Consider the following 19,750-nt stretch of genomic DNA (forward strand, 5'->3'; position numbering starts at 1 on the left):
TTTTTTTTTTTTTTTTTTTTTTTTGTCTTTTGTCTTTTTCCGTGTCCGGCAACGGATCGCAACCCTCAGTGTTGCCCCCGCACCGGACCGGGGACCGGCAACGGGATCGCGACCCTCGGTGTTGCTCCCGCGCCTTGCTCAGCCAGTGAGCGGGAACCGGTCTGTATGTGGGATCCGAACCCTCGGGCGGGAGTGCTGCCACGCTTCCCAAGCAGCGCACTATCCAGTGCGCCACTGGGCCGGCCCCCCCCAAAATTTTTTTATTAAAAAGAATTTTTTGGCACTGGCTGGTATGGGGATCTGAAACCTTGACCTTGGTGTTATCAACACCATGCTCTAACCGACTGCACTATCTGGCCAGCCCCATAAAAAGAGATCTCTATTAGAAAATGAGAGGATTTGTGGTTTTATTATCAAATTTATTTCATTTAAACATAAAACTTTTGTGCTTAAGCAAAATGAAGTACTTTATTAAAAATAAAAAGTAAAAAAAGAAAAAGACAAGAAAACATGAATGCACAGAAGCAGAGATGCTCATGGGATCCAGAACTCTTATCCTGGTGTCATCAGAAACCTCACTGTGCTCAGAGGACACAGCCTACCAGGCCCACAAGCCCCTGTCCCTTTTCCCAGAATGTCCCTGGCCGGTTCCTCTGCCTTTCCACTTCAGCTCTCTCCCTGGGGCTGGCAGGAGCCCCTCACTGCCCTCCAACTCCCACCATCTGCACTGCCTGCTCCCTACTCCAGGCCACTGCAGTGTCACCTGAATGTCTCCAATAGCTTCAGGAGCCTTCCAGCTGGGACCCCATCACACTTGCCTCCCCTACTTATTATATTCTCCCCACAGCAGCCTGAGTGACTTTTGAAAAGACACAAACTTGATGTCACCTTTCCACTTAAAATCTCCCCTGTCTTTCCACTGGACTTAGGAATAAAATTCAAAATCCTGACCCTAACCTACAAGGTCCTCTTGGCCCTGCCCGACCCCTATCTTCCCAGCCTCCTGCTGTACTGCTCCCACCTCAATGACCTTTTTTCACTTTCCTCAAAAATCTGAGCTTGCTTTGATTTCTGAGCAGCGCACATACCGTTCCTCTGCCTGGCTGACTCCTGTGTAACTGCAGGCCCTTGCTGAAGGCTCATTTCCTCAGAGAAGCCCTCCCTGACCAGCCCCTTTAATCTACATCATTGCACTCTTTACTTTTCCTGCAAAGCACTTATCCAACGTGAACTGAGGATTCCTTTCTGTGATTATTTGCTTAAAGCTGCTTCTCCCACAAACCTGTAACTCCATGAAGAGAAGGAATGGGTCTGTTTTGTTCACTGCTATAACCTCAAAGACTAAAACAATATCTGGCATATAACAGATGCCCAACACATGTTGAGTGTCCCCATGCCCTGCTGATAGCCATGCCTGGGTTCTTAACCAGGACGTAACATGACTCTCTCAGCTCCAGCCTGGGACACCTCCCTGCTTTTCCCACCCTCGGGCCCGCCACGCTTAGGCAATGATGCATTTTCCCTAGAAAACTACATCCAAGGACCAGACTCTGTATTGGGCACATTGCCTGTGGTTCTGCTGGGTCACAGAGGAGTTAGGATGGGGAAGCAAGGCAGAGGAGCAACTCCTGTGCAGCTCATGCAGATTACGATGATGCAGGTGCTGGGAGGAGCACAGGTGGGGGAGAAGGTGCAGGGAAGAGCCCCCAGGCTCCCTCCTGCTCACACTTTGGGGAGGGGCCTGGAAGAAGCAGGCAGGGCTGCTAAGCTCAGGGGACTAGGAACCAGCCTCAGTTTTATTCACCACAGCGGCAGCTCCCCACAGCGTTCACCCTTCCTCACTCCACCCGTCCACGCAGCTGGGTTGGGGGTTGCATCAATCCGTTCCCAGCACCACCTCCACCTCCCCTTGGAAACTCAGGTCCCAGAAGGGGGCCTCATAGCGACACCTCACACAAGTGAGCAGTGCTGGGCCTAGGGCAAGGGGTTCAGATGCAGGCAGAGAGGTCCTAGGAGGAAAGGCAGGGTTGGGCAGTGGATGAGGAGCGATGGGCAGAGGGAGCCGGCAGGGCCATTGCCCACGACACATGGGTCTCCATACCAAGGCTTCTAAAGTGTCTATTAGCAAACATCACATTTCATCCTAAAACATCACGAAGAGGTGTGGAGACACAGCTCATTTCCAGGTGAGTACAGAGCCTGCTAAAGCCATCAGAGTGGGGGTGTGGGGATGCTGATGGAGGTGTTGCGGGGTGAGGCTGGGAGAATGTGAGCCTCCTGGCTCTGGGGCTGCAATATCAAACCTTTATGTGCCTGCTCTTTGAGAGTGGGGCTTGGGCTTCTGCAGACATGACCTCATTTCTTGCCTCCTGCTGTCACCCCCTCATTTTTCTGAAGAGGGACACTGAGGTGGTCTTCCAGACCCCAGGAACCCTCAGCAGGGGGAACATGTGGGCTCTATGGTTTTGAGTACCTCCAGCTGAGATGATCAGACCCAGAATTTGCTGGGGCTGGAGGCCATGGCCTGTGATGGGACTCTGACCAGTCCGACTGGCCCACCCAGTGCCTGGTGGGGGACTCCAGCCTCTCTCCTTGAGCATTTGGCATTTCCCACACTTGTGACCTTTGCCAGGGAGGTTCTCTCAACCAACACCCCGGCCTTGGAGAGCCAGCTCTAACTGCCCCTCGGGTTTCATTGAGCAATTATATGAGTCTCTGTGGGTGGTAGGAACTGGGGAGTGTCTTTTTATTTTTTAAATAAAGATGACCGGTAAGGGGACCTTAACCCTTGGCTTGGTACTGTCAGCACCACGCTCAGCCAGTGAGCCAACCAGCCATCCCTATATGGGATCCGAACCCGTGGCCTTGGTGTTATCAGCACCGCACTCTCCCAAGTGAGCTGCCGACCGGACCTTGGGGAGTGTCTTTTAAAAGCATATTTATGAGGTTTAAAAGCCACACGGAGGGAGAGGTGCATTTGTTACTTGACCCTAAAACCTCAGCAGATACAGTTTTAAAAATTCCTGGGTCAGGCCAGCAGCAGCCGCTTGCTCAGGTACTGCTGTGATGGGCAGCGTGTCCTCCTCCTCCCCCAGTGGACTGCCAAAAATAAGAAGGATCACGGGACAGGAATAAAGTCGGGAGACCTGGATTTGGGTCCTCAATCTGACATTCATTGGTTGGTTGACCTTGGGTGAATTCTGCTTTCCAACATCTCGGTTTCCTCATCTGTACACGAGGACTGGCTGATGACCACTGAGGTCCCTCCCGGCTCTGACGTCCTAAGGCAATCTGGGGCCCCATCCACTTCTTCCTCTCTCTGTAGAAGAACAGCAGCTCCAGACACATCTGCCAGGGCAGGAACAGGACTTACCCACCCCTTGGTTTCAATGTCTGCTGTGCATGCCAAGTCAGGGCACCCTAACTTTAGAGCCCAAGGAAAGGGACAGCTTAGTCAAACTTTTGTGGGAAAAAATTGCTGGCCCAGGAGTCAGGGGAGCTCCAGGTGATCCCAAGTAAGTACCTGTTCCTCTCTGGGCCTTAGTTTCCTCATCTGCGTAATGAAGCGTCTGCTCTTCATCTCTCAGATCCCCTTGCTCTGACATTGTGGTGCTGTGGCTTGGCTCGTCCCAGATCAGGAGTAAGGGGACCATGCTCTCAGGTGGATTCCCCTCATGCTCTGGAGAGCTGTCTCTTGACCTTGCCTGGAGCTTGGCTTCGTGGAGATGGGGCTGGGCACTCTCGCCTCTATTCTTGGCACTCATTTTTGAATTCCATTCAGAGAAATCCTGACAAGCCACATGCCCGAGGGAGCTGCCTGCTGGCTCTACAACGGAGTCCAGATGGAGCCCCGTACTACCCTGCTCCCAGAAACCCCGAATCCTCGAATCCACAGGCTCTCGAAATCTCAGGGCAAGAGGGAGCTGAGAGGAAGAGAGGCAGGTCGGCACCTGCCCAGGACAAAGGCTGAAGGTCCAGCAGGCCTGCCCCACCTGCTCCTGCCCCTCCAGGCTGCTGATGGGCGACATCCTTTGGGTAGGCAATGAGTCCAGGAGATGGACGTGGAGGGAGGCGTCGTTGGCCCCCCCACCCATCATTCGCGGGTCTCATTTGTGATAAAGGCAAGCTCTTCAAGTCCAATCCACGTCCTTCCTACTACTATCATGTCGTTCTCTCCTGATCTCTCCACAGTGGATATAAAGGACAGTTGCTCTACCACCCTCACAGACCATCCCCCACCCCATCTGTCTCCCAGACTATGTTTCCTACAGAGCTGCTTGAGATAATATATGGGTTTTTTTTTTTTTTTTGGTAAGGAGGGAGGCAAGACAAGAGTGGGGGTGGGGACAGATTCCCTTTCCACTTAAGTCTGGCTCAGGCTGACGCTAGTGTCAGTTTGCATTCTCTGAACATATGGGAGTCAAGAAGCAAGACAGAGGCACAAGGTCCAGAGGGAGGAGCTGGCCTCCCCCAGCCTCATCCCTGGGCAGATGGGAAGACCCAGTGTGGCTGGGACTGGAGGGATTAGAGAGGTGGTCTGAGAAGATGGTGGGATTCTGGAGCCCCATGCCCTCAGCTCTGGTAAACTGCTCCCTCTGTCCTCAGACTCCTATCCAAATGGGACTTATGTGGGTAAATGGCCTTCACCTGCTAGTCACTCACAGCTCCCTGCTCCCTCTTTCCTTACACATGAATTCAGGGAATTAAAACAGATACCAGTCATGGTCCGAAGTGATCAGAAACCAGAAAAGGAAAACCACTATCCCAAAATCTCAACAAGAGCAGTTTGAGGCAGATGGAATGGCTTTTTAAAACTTGCACACTCACACAGATAATTGAGAGATGAGGGTAAATGCACCGTGGATGGCAGAAACTCCAAACTGCAGCAGGTTTGCTGTCAGGCTGGGAGTGGGAGAAGGCAGACTCAATTCTGGCCCGTTAATGAAGATTCTCCGGTGGTGTGGCTGCAGAAAAGGAGACAGGAGCTCTGAGCACCACCCTGGCCTCACCCTCTCCTCTCATCTGGCTCAGCCAAGGGAGGAGTGATGGTGACTGTCTGCCCACCTGTGGCTCTTGCTCTCAACCTTCCAGAGAGAGACAGACGCAGGAAGGGAAGGGGAAGAGGCTTGTCAAAGCTTATTCTGCACCTCGTGGTTTCCTACATGTGGTAGTGCTTGAGTGAGTGGGGTCAGAGACCAAAGGTGGGCTTCACCCCCACCTCTGAGGGCCCTCAGCACAGGTTTCTGATTTCTAAGCCAGCAGCTGGATCTTGACAACGAGCTCCAGGAACTGACATTGTTGGAGGCACAATGAGCACAAGCTGTACCCAGGCAAAGTCTGCAGAGCTGGCCCCAGAAAAGAGGCAAGAAGCAAAGAATGCCAAGCAGATCTGCGGGAGTGGCCAAGGCAACCAAGAGCAGCCCGTCTGGAGGATTTCCTGAGCATGGCAAATGGAAAGGGCTGGGAGAATGGGGGACACGCTTCAGCTAGGTGAAGGTCGGGAAGGAAGAAACGTGGGTGGGAGGATGCTGGTGCTTCTTAATCAGATGCAAATATAAGGCAGACAGCATGCAAACTGACATGTCTAATTTTTGTGTCTGCAGTTTGGGCGGCGTTTGGAAAGGAACTAGCATCCTGGGGGAGCTTCTTCACGAGAAACAGCTCAGCACACAAAGGCAGGACCTAATGAACAAGTCACCTGGTTGACTCCACTGTGATGAGACGGAGGCAAGGCCCAGGCACACCAAAAGAAGAGAAGAGGGCATTCTGGAGATGGCAGGCCTGGCTGCAGGGGAGAAAGAGGAGGCGGGTGGGCTGGTGGCTGACTGGTGGCAAAGGGGTGGGATGAGGGCTTGCTAAGGCTCAGGAAGAGGAGTCCTGAAAAATACAGGACTCTGAGGACAGACAGGCTGGGGGTTCCAGAGCTCAGGGGCTGTGTCTCCCCCACCAAAATGGGAGCCCCTGAGACAAGACCCATGTTTACCCCATCTGACTAGTGAGTGCTTGAGTACAGGGCTGAGTCTCCCCCATCAGCACAGAGAGCTCCTAGGGGCCAGGTCTATGTCTCCCACCCCGGTCTGGGGCTCCCTGGGGATAGGGGCCATGTCTCTTTCCTCTACAACCCGACGTGGTGGGGGTGAATAGATCAGAATGAAGTAATAATATAAAACTACCATCTATTAGGTGCTTTTCATGTGCTAGCCACTATACATACTGCATTACATACTTTATCTCATTTAATCTTCACAGCAATCCTATGAGGGAGCTATTATTTGACCCATTTAAAAGATGAGGAAATTAAGGTCAGAGAGGCTAATTGGCCCAGGGTCTTAAAGCTAGTTAAAACCGAGCCAGGATTTGAACTCAGATCTGTCTGACTCCATCCCCTGTGCATTTGGCCACTATGCCCTGTGTCCGCCCTCATAGGACCCCAAGGGAACAAGGGTGCTGACTTAGGCTATGCAGAGCTGGGCACACAACTTGGGTGGAGAGGCTGGGAACTCTGCAATTGCGATCCAAAGATGCAATTTCAGCAGGAAACCCAATCTCTGCGCAGAGTGTGGGAAAATGGCAGGAATCCACCCCCTGCCCAGGCCCAGGCCCGTTCTAGGCTCTTCTGGCTCAGAATCAGGGCTAGATCCTCTGTGGCAAATTTCCTCTCATCCCCTATTGGACACCCCTCCCCTTAAGGCGAGGCTAAGGGGCCCAGCTCAACCCTATGTGTGTGGGAAATAATGGGTCAGCATCAAGCCCCTCCACCTGTTCCCCCATGAGAGAAGGGAAGAAGCCAGGATGTCTTGGCCTCGTTCCTCCCCAGATGTCCTCCCAGCTGTGTGATAACAGGCCACTGGGTGGATTTTATGCCTCAGCCCTAGGAGGAAACTTCAAGGACCACCAGAAGTGCTGTTGGTCAATGGAAGGACTGGGAACAGGGCAGATAGCTTCAGAGGACCCAGGGCAGACGGGGACAGATAAGCCCAGGGTAAAGCTATGGATCAGGCCTGAGTCCCCATCGCTGCCCAGAAACTAGGATGTTGCCAATTTTCACCCTCCTCTAGACAGCAGCCAGGCCCCGGGTTAAGGACTGGGAATGGGTAATGAACAAAAGGTGCTACCTTTTGACAATCTTCTCCACACCTCATGTTCTGTCCACTTTTTCATACTGTTTCTGTTATTTTCTTTTCATCATAGTCTAAACAAACACTGGGCTGACACAGAACCTTAAAAACCTTTGACAAATCCAATTCTCCTCTGTCCTTGTGAGGGGTCAATCAGAGCCCACTCCCTCCCCCCACCCCCGGGTAAATTAGCTGATCTCTTGGACACAGGAGGCATGGAGCTGAGGGCACCCGGGCTCTGCCATGTGGACCACAGACAGAGGAGGTCAGTCTGTGGTACAAGAGGAGAGGCATCAGATGTGTAGAGCAAACAGAGGAGAGAGCAAGAATGCCGAGCAGCTGAAGACGTTCAGTAAAGATAACTCCCTTACCCCTGGAAACCTGAGCTCTGGTCCTGTGAGACTGCTCTGGGTCCTATCATAAGCTCCCCTTTAATTTAAGCTGGCTCCAGGGGGCTTCTAAATGCACAACCAAGAGTCTGAGCTAAAATGTCAGAGCTGAATTAAAAGAGGGCCAATGACTGGAGCCAATCTGTGAATGAAGCCCATTGGGATTGCTGGTCACCACCAAGTTCTGCTGAGCCACCGTGGTTAGGACGCGGAAGGACAGGTTGTCTTCAGGTCTGCAGGGAAGGTGGGAACAGAACTAATTTTATTGATCATCTACAGTGTGCCAGGTGCTGTATACTCACTCTTCTATTTAATCCTCAGTTATCCCCAGGCACTAGGTATTAGCCCCAAACTACGGATGAGGAATAGGTGCAAAAAGAGCCATGGACAGCCAGCTGGTAAGCACTGGAGATCTGAACCCTTATATGCATGACTCCAAAGCTGGAGCTCTTTCTTTTGCCCCAGGTAGTCACAGACCCACAGACACACGGAGCTCCAGGCTGAGGGCAGATATCAGAGTCTTGGTGTACACCTGTCCCCTGTAGCAGATATGCTGGCCCTACTGGAACACCAGAATGGGTGTGTAGGTGGAGAAGTGTGTGCAGATGGCGGTCAAAGCGTACCAGCCATAGACCCCACTAACTGTCCCTAGTCTGGCAACAGGTACCCAAGAGGGTCCAGGGATGAGCTAGGCTCCCAGCTCCCCATGCCACTAAACTCTTGAAGGAGACCTCAGAGTAGTATCACTGCATTTAAAATAAAAGATCTGGATGGCTGCCCAGGAGGGTTTGCCATGCCTCTGGGATGCTACAAGGCCAGCCTTCTCCACACGTGAGACGCCTACGGCATAGCGGTTAAGGAGACAGGTGCTCAGGAAGACCACCTGGGGTTCATACACAGGCCCTTCCAGTTCCTGGCTGTTTGACCTTGGGGAAACTACTTAACCTCTTAATTTCCTTATCTGTAAAATGGAGACAAAAATAGTATCAAATTCACTAGGTTGTTTTGGCCATCAAATGAACGAATACATGTAACATGCTTAGAACAGGGCCTGGTGCACAACACCGCAACACGTAATAAATGATAGATATTGATATCATGAGTCCTCAGATCGTCCATGAAGCTAACGTCCCCCCAGATGCAGCACTCTGGGAAATCTAATCTAGCAATCAGGGGCTACTGGCTGAGGGGGAGCGGGAGGGAAGAAGTCGCACCCTGAATGCAGACAGGGTGGACATCTGCAGCACCGCCACGTGCCAGCCTCTGCAGCCCTTACCCATGTGGCGTTTCACCCAGTCCTCCCAGAGCTGGGAGCTGGGGAGTCTAATCTCAATTTTACCAATAAGGAAGCTGAGGCTCAAGGGGTTAAGTGGCTTATTCAAGAGCCACAGTGAGTGAGTGACACATCCAGGATTCTCACTCAGAAGGGGCCAGAGGAATAGCTTACCCCAGGCTGACATTTCAGGCCTCCACTCTTGCTGACCATGCTTGGCATCCTCATCCCAGCCACCTCGGCCCTCTTCCTTCATGTCCTTTCAGGAAGCCTCCTCCCAAGAGCCTTCGTGAAGCTCCTGGGCTTTGCTCTGTCCAGCACTAGCCAGGACCTGTGTCATGACTGCCCATCTGTAGGTCTGCTTCCCACACTAGACAGTGAGAACCCTGGGAAGCAGGATACATGGCAAGTAGTTGGCACCAAGGAATGTTTGCAGAGGGCAGGAAAGGACTGATTATTATAGACCTGGGCTCTCAGGGCCATTGCCAAACTGGTTTAGACTAAGGGTTCTAGAATATCTATAGGGCAAGGGCAGCAAAGAGTTGCTCCATGTCATGCAAGAGGCAGTAGAGTATAGCAGCTGAATGTATGAGCCTGAATCAAGCCTTGCTTGAACCTTAACTTTACCATGAACTTGTCCCGAGTCTTTGGACAAGCTGCTCAGCATCCCTTAGACTGCCCTAAGTTTCCTCATGTAAACCTTATAGTAGGGTTACCAGTCAGTAGGAATGCACCAGTAGGGCCATATTGGTTGTTAAAAAATATGGAACGCTCCCTTACCAGTAGGCAAATAAGTGTTTCTTTGAGCCCTCATGTGCTCCCCCAGCCACCCTGGCTGCCTGGGCCCTTCCTCGGGGACCCCCACAGTCCAGCAACTACATAGCTCACAGCTGGCATAACAGGGGACCCTCAGGATTCCTTCAGCTCTGCAGCCTGTGAGGTTGTTAAATATTTTGCATGACCCTTGAATAATATCTCACTGTGAGGATGAAATGGGTTTATACAAACAAAGAGCTCAGCACAGCTGGCAAACAGTGAGTGCTCAATAAATGTTAGCCATTATTGTTGCTAATCCCCAGTGACTCAGACATGTCTGTGAGTGTTAAATGGTCCTCCACAGGTCCTCAGGATGAAGGTGCCTGACCTATCTGCAGAGTACATGGCTTTGATTAGCGTCTCGGGGCTAAGTGCATCCTTCTGGGGAGCCCAAACCCTGAAGCCAGGCCCTGAGTCGTCCTAAAGCTGCAAGCTGGGTTGAGGGACCTCAGAGAGGCTTGGGGTCCCAAGCAGGGAGGTCTGGCTGTGGCACTTCTGGGAGCCCAGCAGTTCCCTTGATGGTGGCAGCAGGAGCAGCAGCAGCCTCTCCATGCTGCCCACTGAGCAGCAAGCAAAGCTCACTGGGTGGGCAGAGTGTCAAGCAGCACAGGGGCTGAGCCCTGCCCCTGCAGCTGAGGAAGGCCACCCCTCACAGCTGCTGCCATCCACCATGACAGTGGAAGCAGCAGCAGCACTGGCCTGCCTGCCTCCCTGCCCCCAACGGGCATCCATTGCTGCCTTCCCTGCTGTTGTAACTCCCTTCCCCCAGTGCTACAGCTAGGGGCAGGATGACAGGGAGGCCACACTGTGAATGCTGCACAACCCCTGGACACCATGTAGCCATCAAGGTTCTGTGGAAGCATTAAGATAGTAGGGTAGTACCTACACCCTGTGGCAACCCCTGAACTCTAGATCAACACCTCCTGGGACACCTAGATTCCAGGGCAAAACCCAATCCTCTACGGCAAAACACCCTAGCTCCTATAATAGCAGAATCCTATGGCAATGCTCAGGGCATGGCAACTGGAACAGGCTGCTGACACCCCAAAGGAAAAGAGGAAGATGAAGGCTTGAGTTTAGGGTAAGTCACCCCCTGTGGGCCATCCTACCAGGGGGCAGAACGCTTCCTTCATTCCCTGAAGGACATCTGCTCTGAGGGCTCCAAGCCAGCTAGTCCCAATCCAGTCCTCCTGCCTTCATCCAAACAAAGCTGGATGGCTGGAATGCATTCTCCCCTTATGCCAAGTGTTTGATTTCTTTAAAGAACTCCCCAATTTCCAGCTCCTTCAGGAAGCCTTCCTGGATTGAACAAATAATCTAGGAGGTGAAATGTGCCCCTCGGAATTGTATGCAGTTGAAGAACTCCACTGTCTAGTCCCAAACTGGCTCAATGTCTGGGTTCTGCTATGTATAGTTCATGCTTTGCTGTGGGTCATGGGTCTGCCCTTGGCAGGGCACTCCCCAGGGCTGGGGCAGTGGAGGATGGATCCAGGGTCAGGGCAGAGCACTGCACCTCAGGCTGCAGGACCTAATCAGAGCTGCTCCTAATTGTAGGGACAACCTCTGGGCACGGTGGTGTCCTCTTCCTTGGTCCCTCCCATGCAGACACTGCAGGGGCTGCAAGAGCAATCTTCCCTCTAGCAGACAGATGGGGAGCTTGAAGGGGCCCGATCCCATCAGTCAGCAATCTCTCCAAGGACCAGTGGGCACAGGACTCTTTCAGGGATCCTTTGGAGGCGAACCCTGATCACTCTCCTCAATTCAAACGTCTGCCCAGAGCCTACAGTTGAGTCCCGGCGCACTCCATTTGGATCAGCCATGATCCCACCCCAACCTGCCTTTCTGGTCTTATCTCTTCTCTCACCTCATTTCCCATCTCTCCTCCAGCCAGACAGAACTCCTCACCACCCCACCATCAAGCCCACATTTACCTCCTTCCTTCCTTTTCCAGTCCCTCCTGCCTCTGCTGTCAGAATCCCACCCTTCTTTCAAAACTCACACCACTGCTGCAGAGCATTCCCCTCCCCACCCAGCACGCATGGGCCCCCACATACTCCGGTTCTAGCTCAGGTGTCCTCACCCTCCTCAGTAGCCCTTTCTGACTTTTTCACAGCACATATCACACTCTGCCTTGCACTGGAATGAGCATGGATCCTTCTTATCTCCTCATCTAGCCTGTCAGAAACTAGCAAGCTGGGCCTAGTGCCTGTCTCAGGATCAGTGCTTTACCCACACTTACTGCTTGACAAGGCGCTCCTGCATTAAATAGAATCGAATGCAATGTTTGGGGGAATCTTGGGGCTCCTGGAAGCCATTTATCATAGGGGTTGAGTTCATATCCTGGCTCTGTTGTTCACTTGTCTTACTGGCTTTGAGCAGGTTACCCATATTTTAGTGTCTCAGTTTCCTCATTTGTGAGTACCAGAATCACAGGATTTTATTGTAAGCAGTAAGCGACTTATTACACATAAGGAACAAGATCAATGCCTCCCAAATACCAAGTGACTGATAAATGGTAGTTATTATCATTAGATTATTGCATTCTTGGTTTTTTTTACACCCCCCTCCCCCTCCCCCAGAAAGATAGGTCCCAGAGCTTCTAAGAGGCAGCTCCTCAGTCTGGGGATGTCGGAATCCTAGGCCCCATGACAGCTTAGGGACCTCGCAGAGAGAAGGCAGGGCCTCCTGGGGGACTGCCAGCTTCTCCCAAAGGGAAGGGCCTGTTTCATGGGTCACCAAGGGCAAGGGGAGACTGTGTCTTCACAGTCTGAGGAATAACCAGCATTTACAGTGCTTTTCTGGGAAAGAAGCCAAGGAGTCCAAACCCCTGCAGTCCCTGCCTGGGGGTCTGTTTGGGGGAAGTTGTTCCAACACATTTATATTTCGGACTTTTAAATGTGCCCAGCTCTTGCATACACTCAAACGCACCTTTACTATGTGCATATGTGCTGGAGACCTGTGAGTGTGCAAACATTTATACGCACTGATCCACGTGCACACATATCACCTACTGCACACCCTGTGTTCACACCCTGATGTCCAGCCTCACCCAAGTTCTAGGGCTCTATGCTGTGTGCCTCCTGTTGCACTTGCCTAAGTCTTCTTTTCTCAGCATTCACTATCTTACTATCCCTCCCCGGGTCATGGTTTATAACCCTGGCTCTTCATGGAAACACCAGGAGTTTATGATATTCAACCACCCAGACCAGACCACACCCAACAGCAACACCCTGAATGGATAACCTACAAGACAAGTCTGGGATGCCAGGGGGGCCAATGGCAGGAGACCGGACAGCACCCCAGGGCTTGAGTCTGCCCTCGTTCTTGGTTTCCACATCCCCAACTCACAGGAACTGGCACCCGGAGAAGCCCAGAGTGAGAGCTGCCGCCCAGAAATTAGAAGACTCTGTGGAGAAACCGCCCACTCCAGTGGCCCCAAAATGTATCATTGAGATGTCTAAAATAGACTCCAGGAGGACTCAGGCCAAGGCCCAGCCCCTGCTGAGCCCTGGCTGCCTTGCTGAGGTTTGGCTGGAGCTAAGTTGGAGAAGAACTGTATCAAACACACGATGTCCAACAGTGTTGGCAGTGATGGCCTGGAACCCACTGGAGCCAAAGCTCTTGGGGGGTGAACCTGTAATCTGCTCTCTGGACTCTCCCCTCCCTACCTCAGCCCCAGAACAGGCTTGAGGAGTCTGGGGACTCCCATTAGGTCCTCATTCTCCCCTAATGGGAGATTTTCCACCCTTGAAACATGCCCCTCCACAGGCCAGAGGCATAAAGTCTGGGGGGGAGAGAGAAGTGCTTATAAAAGATGAAAAGCCCCTGGCCCATCCCACTTACCCCAGGCCCACACTGCTGCCCCACATGGGACCCCTATGTTGGACACACCCTAGCACAACCCTATTCCTCCCTCAGCCTCCAGCAGGGAGATGTGAGCAATTCCTGGGGAATCTTCCCAGTCTGCACCCTGATCTCTGCTGGTCAGAAAGAAGCAGAGACCTGTGTTCACTGAACAAGGTAGAACTGAACCCAAGAGGCTCTGGTGTGTTCTGCTTCCCACAGGAAGCCCCATCCCCAGAAGTGACAGTGTGGGGGAAGGTGTGGGAGGTGGCATCTGCCTGGAGGACTGACCCAGCGTTCCAAGGGCTCCTATGGGAGGGAGCCTGCCCATGCAGGGCCAGTGAGCAGGGCCTGGCTCCCCGGCCCTTCCTGTGCATGAGAGAGGAGGCTGCAGGCTCCTGGGACATCAAACGCATCTGGGTAATGCAAACAGGGTGTGGGGGGAGGTCAGCCAGCACAAATGAGAAACACGTGGCATCCATTTCCCCTCTGCTGGCTGGCTAGTGCGGGGTTTCCAGGTGGAGGGAGGACAGCTTCCAGGTTGGACCACGAGAAAAGCAACCAGGTGCTGTGGTTGCCCAGCAGGGAGCCACTCTGAGATGCAGAAATTATGAGGGAGCTGGACTCCACTGGGCTTGGGAGTCAGAGGGAAGAGGTAAGACTCCTCCCCCGATAGGATCTTATTTAAAATAATTTTTAAAAAGACAAATGGAAGAAAAGTGAAAGGAGGGGGTAAAGGGAATGGAGCATGTCTGGCCTCAAATATAAGAAATCTGTGAAAGGCAGGCTAGCTTAATCTGTAAGGATCCAGAGAGCAAATTTGGATCCATGGGTGGAAATTCTTGGAAGACAGCATCTTGGCTCAACTATTAGAAAGAAAAAGATCTTTCTAATAATGAGCACTTTCAAGGAAAATAAGGTAGTGAGCCCTCTGTCACTAGGGAGTGTGTAAACAGAACACCCACCTGCCTATAATGCTGTAGAGGGATTAATCTTGGCTTTAGGTGGGTGGCTCAACCAGACAATTTCCATTCTGCGGTTCTATGAAATGCCAAGGAAGGGCGAGGGAGGCGGAGCGCTCTGCACAGAGGAGGGGACTTCTCTCCCCCTGGCTGTTCAGGGAGACACTGCAGTGTGCTGCAGAGGTGGTGGAGCAGCAGGGTGCTGAGCTGCAGTGATGGACCCTGGGGGCTCTGCTCAGCCTGGTCAGTGCAGCACTGGCTTTCCCTTGAGCTCCACGGAGCAACCTGCACCTTCAGCCTTTGGGGTCAGAGGCTGTGAGGTGTGGGTAAGTGTGAGTGGAGGGAGAGCTGCAGAGAAGGGCAAGATTGCAGGTGAGCAGAAGAGGAAGGATCTGGTGTTGGCAGCCTGGAGTAAGGGGCAGGTTGGGGGCAGCTGTAGTCACAACAGCAGACTAGACAGGGATGAAGGTTGGTGAGGGGTGGAACAAGAGGGAAGTGTCAGGAACACCCCAGGATTCCAGGTGACTTGGTCCCTGTTACCCATTCAATCCAGGTCTAGAAGGGGCCTGTGGCTTGGGGTTGAAGCCACCAATTATGGTAAAGGGCATCTCCCTGGCTTGGTTTACGCTCCAGGGACCCAGAGAAGCTCTGGTACCTTCTCCCAGAGCAGAGGACCTGCCCCTAAGACCTGCTCACCCATCCATGCGTTACTCTCAGAAGCAGAGCCATGGGCCTGTCTCATGAGGACGGCTTTGGCTGCAGCAATCTGAACAAGGCAATGCCCAAAGGAGAGGAACAGGACTTGCATGGGGGCCCACACCTAGCCTTGGAAGAAAGCATTCTGACCATGGTGAGACATGTTCGCAGTGCTAACCTTAAAGAAGACGGGAGGCCTCACAGCTTGAAGGTTCTCTGATAGTTCCTCCTCCCCATGCACATACACTCACCGGCAGGCCCCCACCCCTCACCAAAGCCTTTCCCTCAGCCTTCGATTCCACTGGCATCTCCCAGCATGACTGCTGCTGCCCAGGGGGAGGGCAGAAAAGAGCTATGAGCTCACCCTCTTGCTAGCTCACCCTCGGGGAGCCCCTGGAAGGCATCGGGAATGGCTCTGGCTGTGGAGCCTCTGACAGGAAGGTGCTGGGTGAGCTTGTACGTATCACCTACCCACTCTGGGCAGCAGTTCTTTGGAGAATTCATAATATCTCTTCTACCCACCCCCGCCCCTCAATGCACTGAATAAAAACAGAAAAAAAAAAGTGTTTGTGAGGACATTTTTTTCTCCCCTCCTACTCAAAGCATCCCAGGGCACATTGTCAGTAATAACCCCTGCACATCCCCCCCAAAACCCCACAGCAACCACTTGGTGGACAAATGGATAGCTTCCTGCCTTTCTTCCTCATTTCTGCTTGGCCTGTGCTTCTGAGGGCCTAACTGTTGTCATGGCAACCCTTCACGTGGGTCCAGACACCTTCCGTGAGGAAGTGGGACTAGGAACTCCAGGTTTGTGGCTTCTTTCATACCTTGACCTTGGGCAGTTTTAGCTGTCCCACTTTGTCCTCTTTTGCTGGAGGACCAAAGGGGGGAAAACTGCATTTTGGAGAGTCAACAGACTAATTTTGCTTTAAGATTCTTAGGCCCAGGGCCAATGAGGTAGGAAGAGTGTGCTTTGGGATGTTATTGTAATATAACTGCTCTGCATTAATACAGGCTCTCTTTAAGCTGCCTGGGACATTTTCAAAGTCTTACTGATCACCTTAATGTGCCCATACCTACTGGGTAAGGATGAACCATGGGAGGGTCTCTTCAGTCACGAATGGGGAAACTGAGTCCCAGAGAAGGTCATAGAGCTTCAGACTTCTGAACGGGAGACTCAGGAATGAAGCCTTCCACCCTGCCCCAGACCCAGGCCAAAAGCCTGGTGGCCTTTCCTCCAGGAGCCAAACTGCCTGATGTGGACTATCAGGCCAGGGTCCAAAGGCATTTGATTCCTGGAATTAGCACATTTCCCCCAGGACCCACTCCTCAGTCTTCCAAGTTGCTATGGTTCCCCAGTGGGACCCTAGTTACTTGGCAGCTTCCAAGGTTAGGGAAGGAACAGAGAGCCTGCCTAGACCATCTGGGCTCCAGCTGATTTCTGGGAATGAGATGATAAGGTTTCAATTCTTCCCTTTTATTCTAGAAAGGCTCTTATTTGGGGTTGCCTTAACCCTCCCTGCCCAGCCCCTCACCCACCAGAGAGTGAAGCCCTTCAGCCTCTCTGTGGGGTCATCAGGGCAGCTCTGGTGGCCCATGCCCAGCAGACACCGCTTTGGGCAGATTCCTCTTTACTGCCTGACTCTCCCCTCTCAATCAGGACTCCTAGGAAGAGCCATGTCTTAGGACTCAGAGATAAACGCAGAATCTCTCTTCCATCATTAACTCATAGATGACTTTAAGGCCCTCAACCTTTTTGACCCTGCATTGCTGCAACTAGAAAGTGGAAGCGGTGTTCTCTCTTCACTTCCAAGGTTGTGAAAGGCTCCCGTGTAAGTATGCTTTGAGAAGTGACACCTGCTGAGCAGGAGTATAGCTCAGTTCTCCTCCTCTCCCACTCCCCTCCGCAGCCAGTTCTAGGACTACTTGTCAAGGTTTCTCTGTGGTTACTACCTCTTGAGAAGCAACTAAAAGAGCTTCAATGGGTAGCCAGCTCCTGGGCAGTGCAGGGACTTCCAGGTCTGGGGAGGGCCCAGATCAGCTAAGTCATCCTAAACTGAAGCCCTGACCTTGAAAATGGGGCTGTGCCCTCTGCTATTCCATGACACTCCCTTCCCCTTCCTAAGTGTCTCTCTCTCTCTCTCTCTCTTACACACACACACACACACACACACACACACACACACACACAATCCCATCCCCCAGTCTGCCTGGTACCTCATCCTCATGCCTCAGTCACAATTCAATTACTACCTCCTTAAAGAGGCCTAAGGCAGGCTTCCCCTTTCCAGTCCCTCTCTGTCACATGGTCCAATTTCATTTTCCCCATAACTCTCCTCTGGCCTAGAATTATTTCATTAATGTTTTCCCTTATTGTCTGTTTTGCCCCATTAGACCGCACGCCCCTCGAGGGCAGGGCCTGGGACAGGCTGGCCCCAGCACTGGGCACGGCGGCGGCAGAGGGAGGCTGCCCTATCAGCTTCAGCACCCACCCACCCCACCCCCACCTTGCCCTGCCGGCGCTGGGGCTTTCAGGAGGGGCTTTTGGAGGGAAGAGGCTGCTCTTCCCGTTTTTTGCTCTTGTCCAGTCTCCTGGTTGCCTCGTAAAGCCTATCTGCGGCCTCCTACGTGAGGATGGGTTCTTATCAGATCCAAATCCTTGCCCTTGGTCAGGGGACCGTCATCCTGGCCCACACCGGAGCCGGGGGGAACCCCCGGGAAGATGCAGCAGGCCGAACCGGTCTCCTCCAGCTTCGCATTCTCCAGGCCGCCAGATGAGCCCCTCCATCCATCCCCACCCTCCCAGTCCGTCACGGGGCCCCGCCCCTTCACACGCGCACGGACACGCCCCTTCCCAGCCCCCAGCGGGGCGGGAGCCTGCCGGGCACCCGGGAAGCTCGGGTCCCTCGGCGCCGGGGGACCCGCATCCCAGCCACCGCAAGTCCGCGCAGTCAAGGCGGCTCGCTCGGGCTCCAGGCCTCGCCGCCGTCCTCCCGTGGCCCCGGCACGGCCCGTGCGGCTCCTCTGGCACGGCAACCTTGTGCCCGGCACATCCCCAGTCTATCCCTCTCTGAGGGCAGGGGCTCTCCAGGGAAAGCAAGCGAGTTCCGGGGCCCGCTCCGGGTTTTTTTTTACAAGGACTCTTCAGGCTTGGAGAACAATGGAGCAGCTCTCAGCGCTTCCTCTACCCGAGAAAGCTTTGTTCCTCCCTTCCCGCCTGCTCGGCTTCCATCAGCCAAAGGGCAGAGGCTTCCCGGTCAACCTGGAGGCTCAGCGCAAAAGCTCAGACCTCCCATAAGTCCTAAAAGACTTGGGGGGTAGGGTTGGGGCCGGAGCCGGGGCTGAGCTATAGGACGCGCATCCAGATGCGCGCAGCTGGCTGTCCGCCCGTCCCCTGGCCCCAGAAGCTTCTCCTTGCCAGAACCCCCACACCCGGGAAACCAAACTCGCGCTTGCACCCGGATCCACAGAGGAAGTGGGGCCTCACCTCTGCTCGGGGGCCAACCAGCCCTCACATCTGCTCTCCCCACATCTGTCCTCTAGATCCAGGCTCTCATCGGACGCTCCCCTGGCAATGCTGGATGCTCTCTTGTTGAGAGCAGACCACACCACAACCGAGGTTTCCACCGGCCCCAGCTTTTGCCATATTAGGATTCTGGGCTTTAAAATTTTAGGAAAAAATTCTCTGTTGCTGAGAATCTATGGCCCCCACCCCATTGTCCAGCCTCACCTCAGGCAGACCAGAGTAGAGCCTGGGCCCCCGCCCCAGAACATCTTCAAGAAGACGCACTTTAGCCACGCGCATCTGGAGATGGGCCAGCTCCGCACATCTGGGTGCAATACCCCTCAAAACCTGACCCCTACGGGGAAGCGGGAAGGGGGACGGGGAGGGAGCTTGGCTTTCCGCACACCTTCCCCTACAGCTGGCCACGAGAAAGCCAGGGGCGGGGTGGGGCGGGGCGGCAGGACTTACCCAGCATCTGGCTGAAGAGCAGCTGCTCCAGGTCGCCCAGCACAGTCACCACAAGCTCAGGGTCCACCTTGAGGAAGGCGCGCTCCTCCTGGCCCTTGGCGGAGGGCACGGGCCCAGAGCCCTTTTGGGCCTTGGCCTTGCTGGAGAGCAGCTCGTCGTCCGATTTGCCGTCGTCGCTCACGGCCGCCTCCGGCGCCTTGCTGAGCGGCTTGACCTCCGCGTAGGGTCCGCGCGGGATCCGGCTCGGCTTTCCCAGGTTGGGCGCTAGCGGAGCCAGGGGGGTCTTGGTGCCGCCCGCCGGGCCACTCTTGGCCTGGAAAAGCGAGTGCTCCGACTTGGACAGCGTCTTGGACATCAGCGGAGCCTCGCGGCCCTTGGGCCCCAGCTTGCTCAAGCCCTTGGGCGCCTTGGCCATATCGTCGCTCCACTCGGGCTCATAGAGCTGCAGCTTCTTCTCGGAGTCCGTGAGGAACGAGAGGTTAGTGAGCGACTTCTGCTTGCGCAGGTTGGAGGCGGGCAGCCCGCCGGGGATCCGGCTGTCCACGCTGCCGGACTTGAAGACCTTCAGCTCCGCAGCGCTGGCCTTGGCCACGCCGCCGCCGCCGCCGCCGGGCGCCTTGGCGCGCTTGGGCAGCATGCCTCTGCCGTCGGCCGCCGCCGCCTTCCTGCCTGCGCCCCGC

The 19,750-nt window shown here is 53.9% G+C and overlaps 1 protein-coding gene across 1 annotated transcript in view; it reads right to left on the reverse strand.

Moving 5' to 3' along the window:
- LOC103590925 (neuron navigator 1) overlaps positions 1 to 19,707 on the reverse strand; it is a gene marked incomplete at its 3' end in the record, with an annotated part of 153,468 nt that extends 133,761 nt beyond the window's left edge. Inside the window, exon 1 of the mRNA XM_008573269.1 lies at positions 19,071 to 19,707. Coding sequence (XP_008571491.1) covers positions 19,071 to 19,707 — 637 coding nt within the window. The remainder of the gene's footprint in view (positions 1 to 19,070) is intronic.
- Between the last annotated feature and the right edge of the window lie 43 nt (positions 19,708 to 19,750).

The sequence above is a fragment of the Galeopterus variegatus genome, unplaced genomic scaffold, assembly GCF_000696425.1.
Source record: "Galeopterus variegatus unplaced genomic scaffold, G_variegatus-3.0.2 Scaffold895, whole genome shotgun sequence".
Classification (NCBI taxonomy): domain Eukaryota; kingdom Metazoa; phylum Chordata; class Mammalia; order Dermoptera; family Cynocephalidae; genus Galeopterus; species Galeopterus variegatus.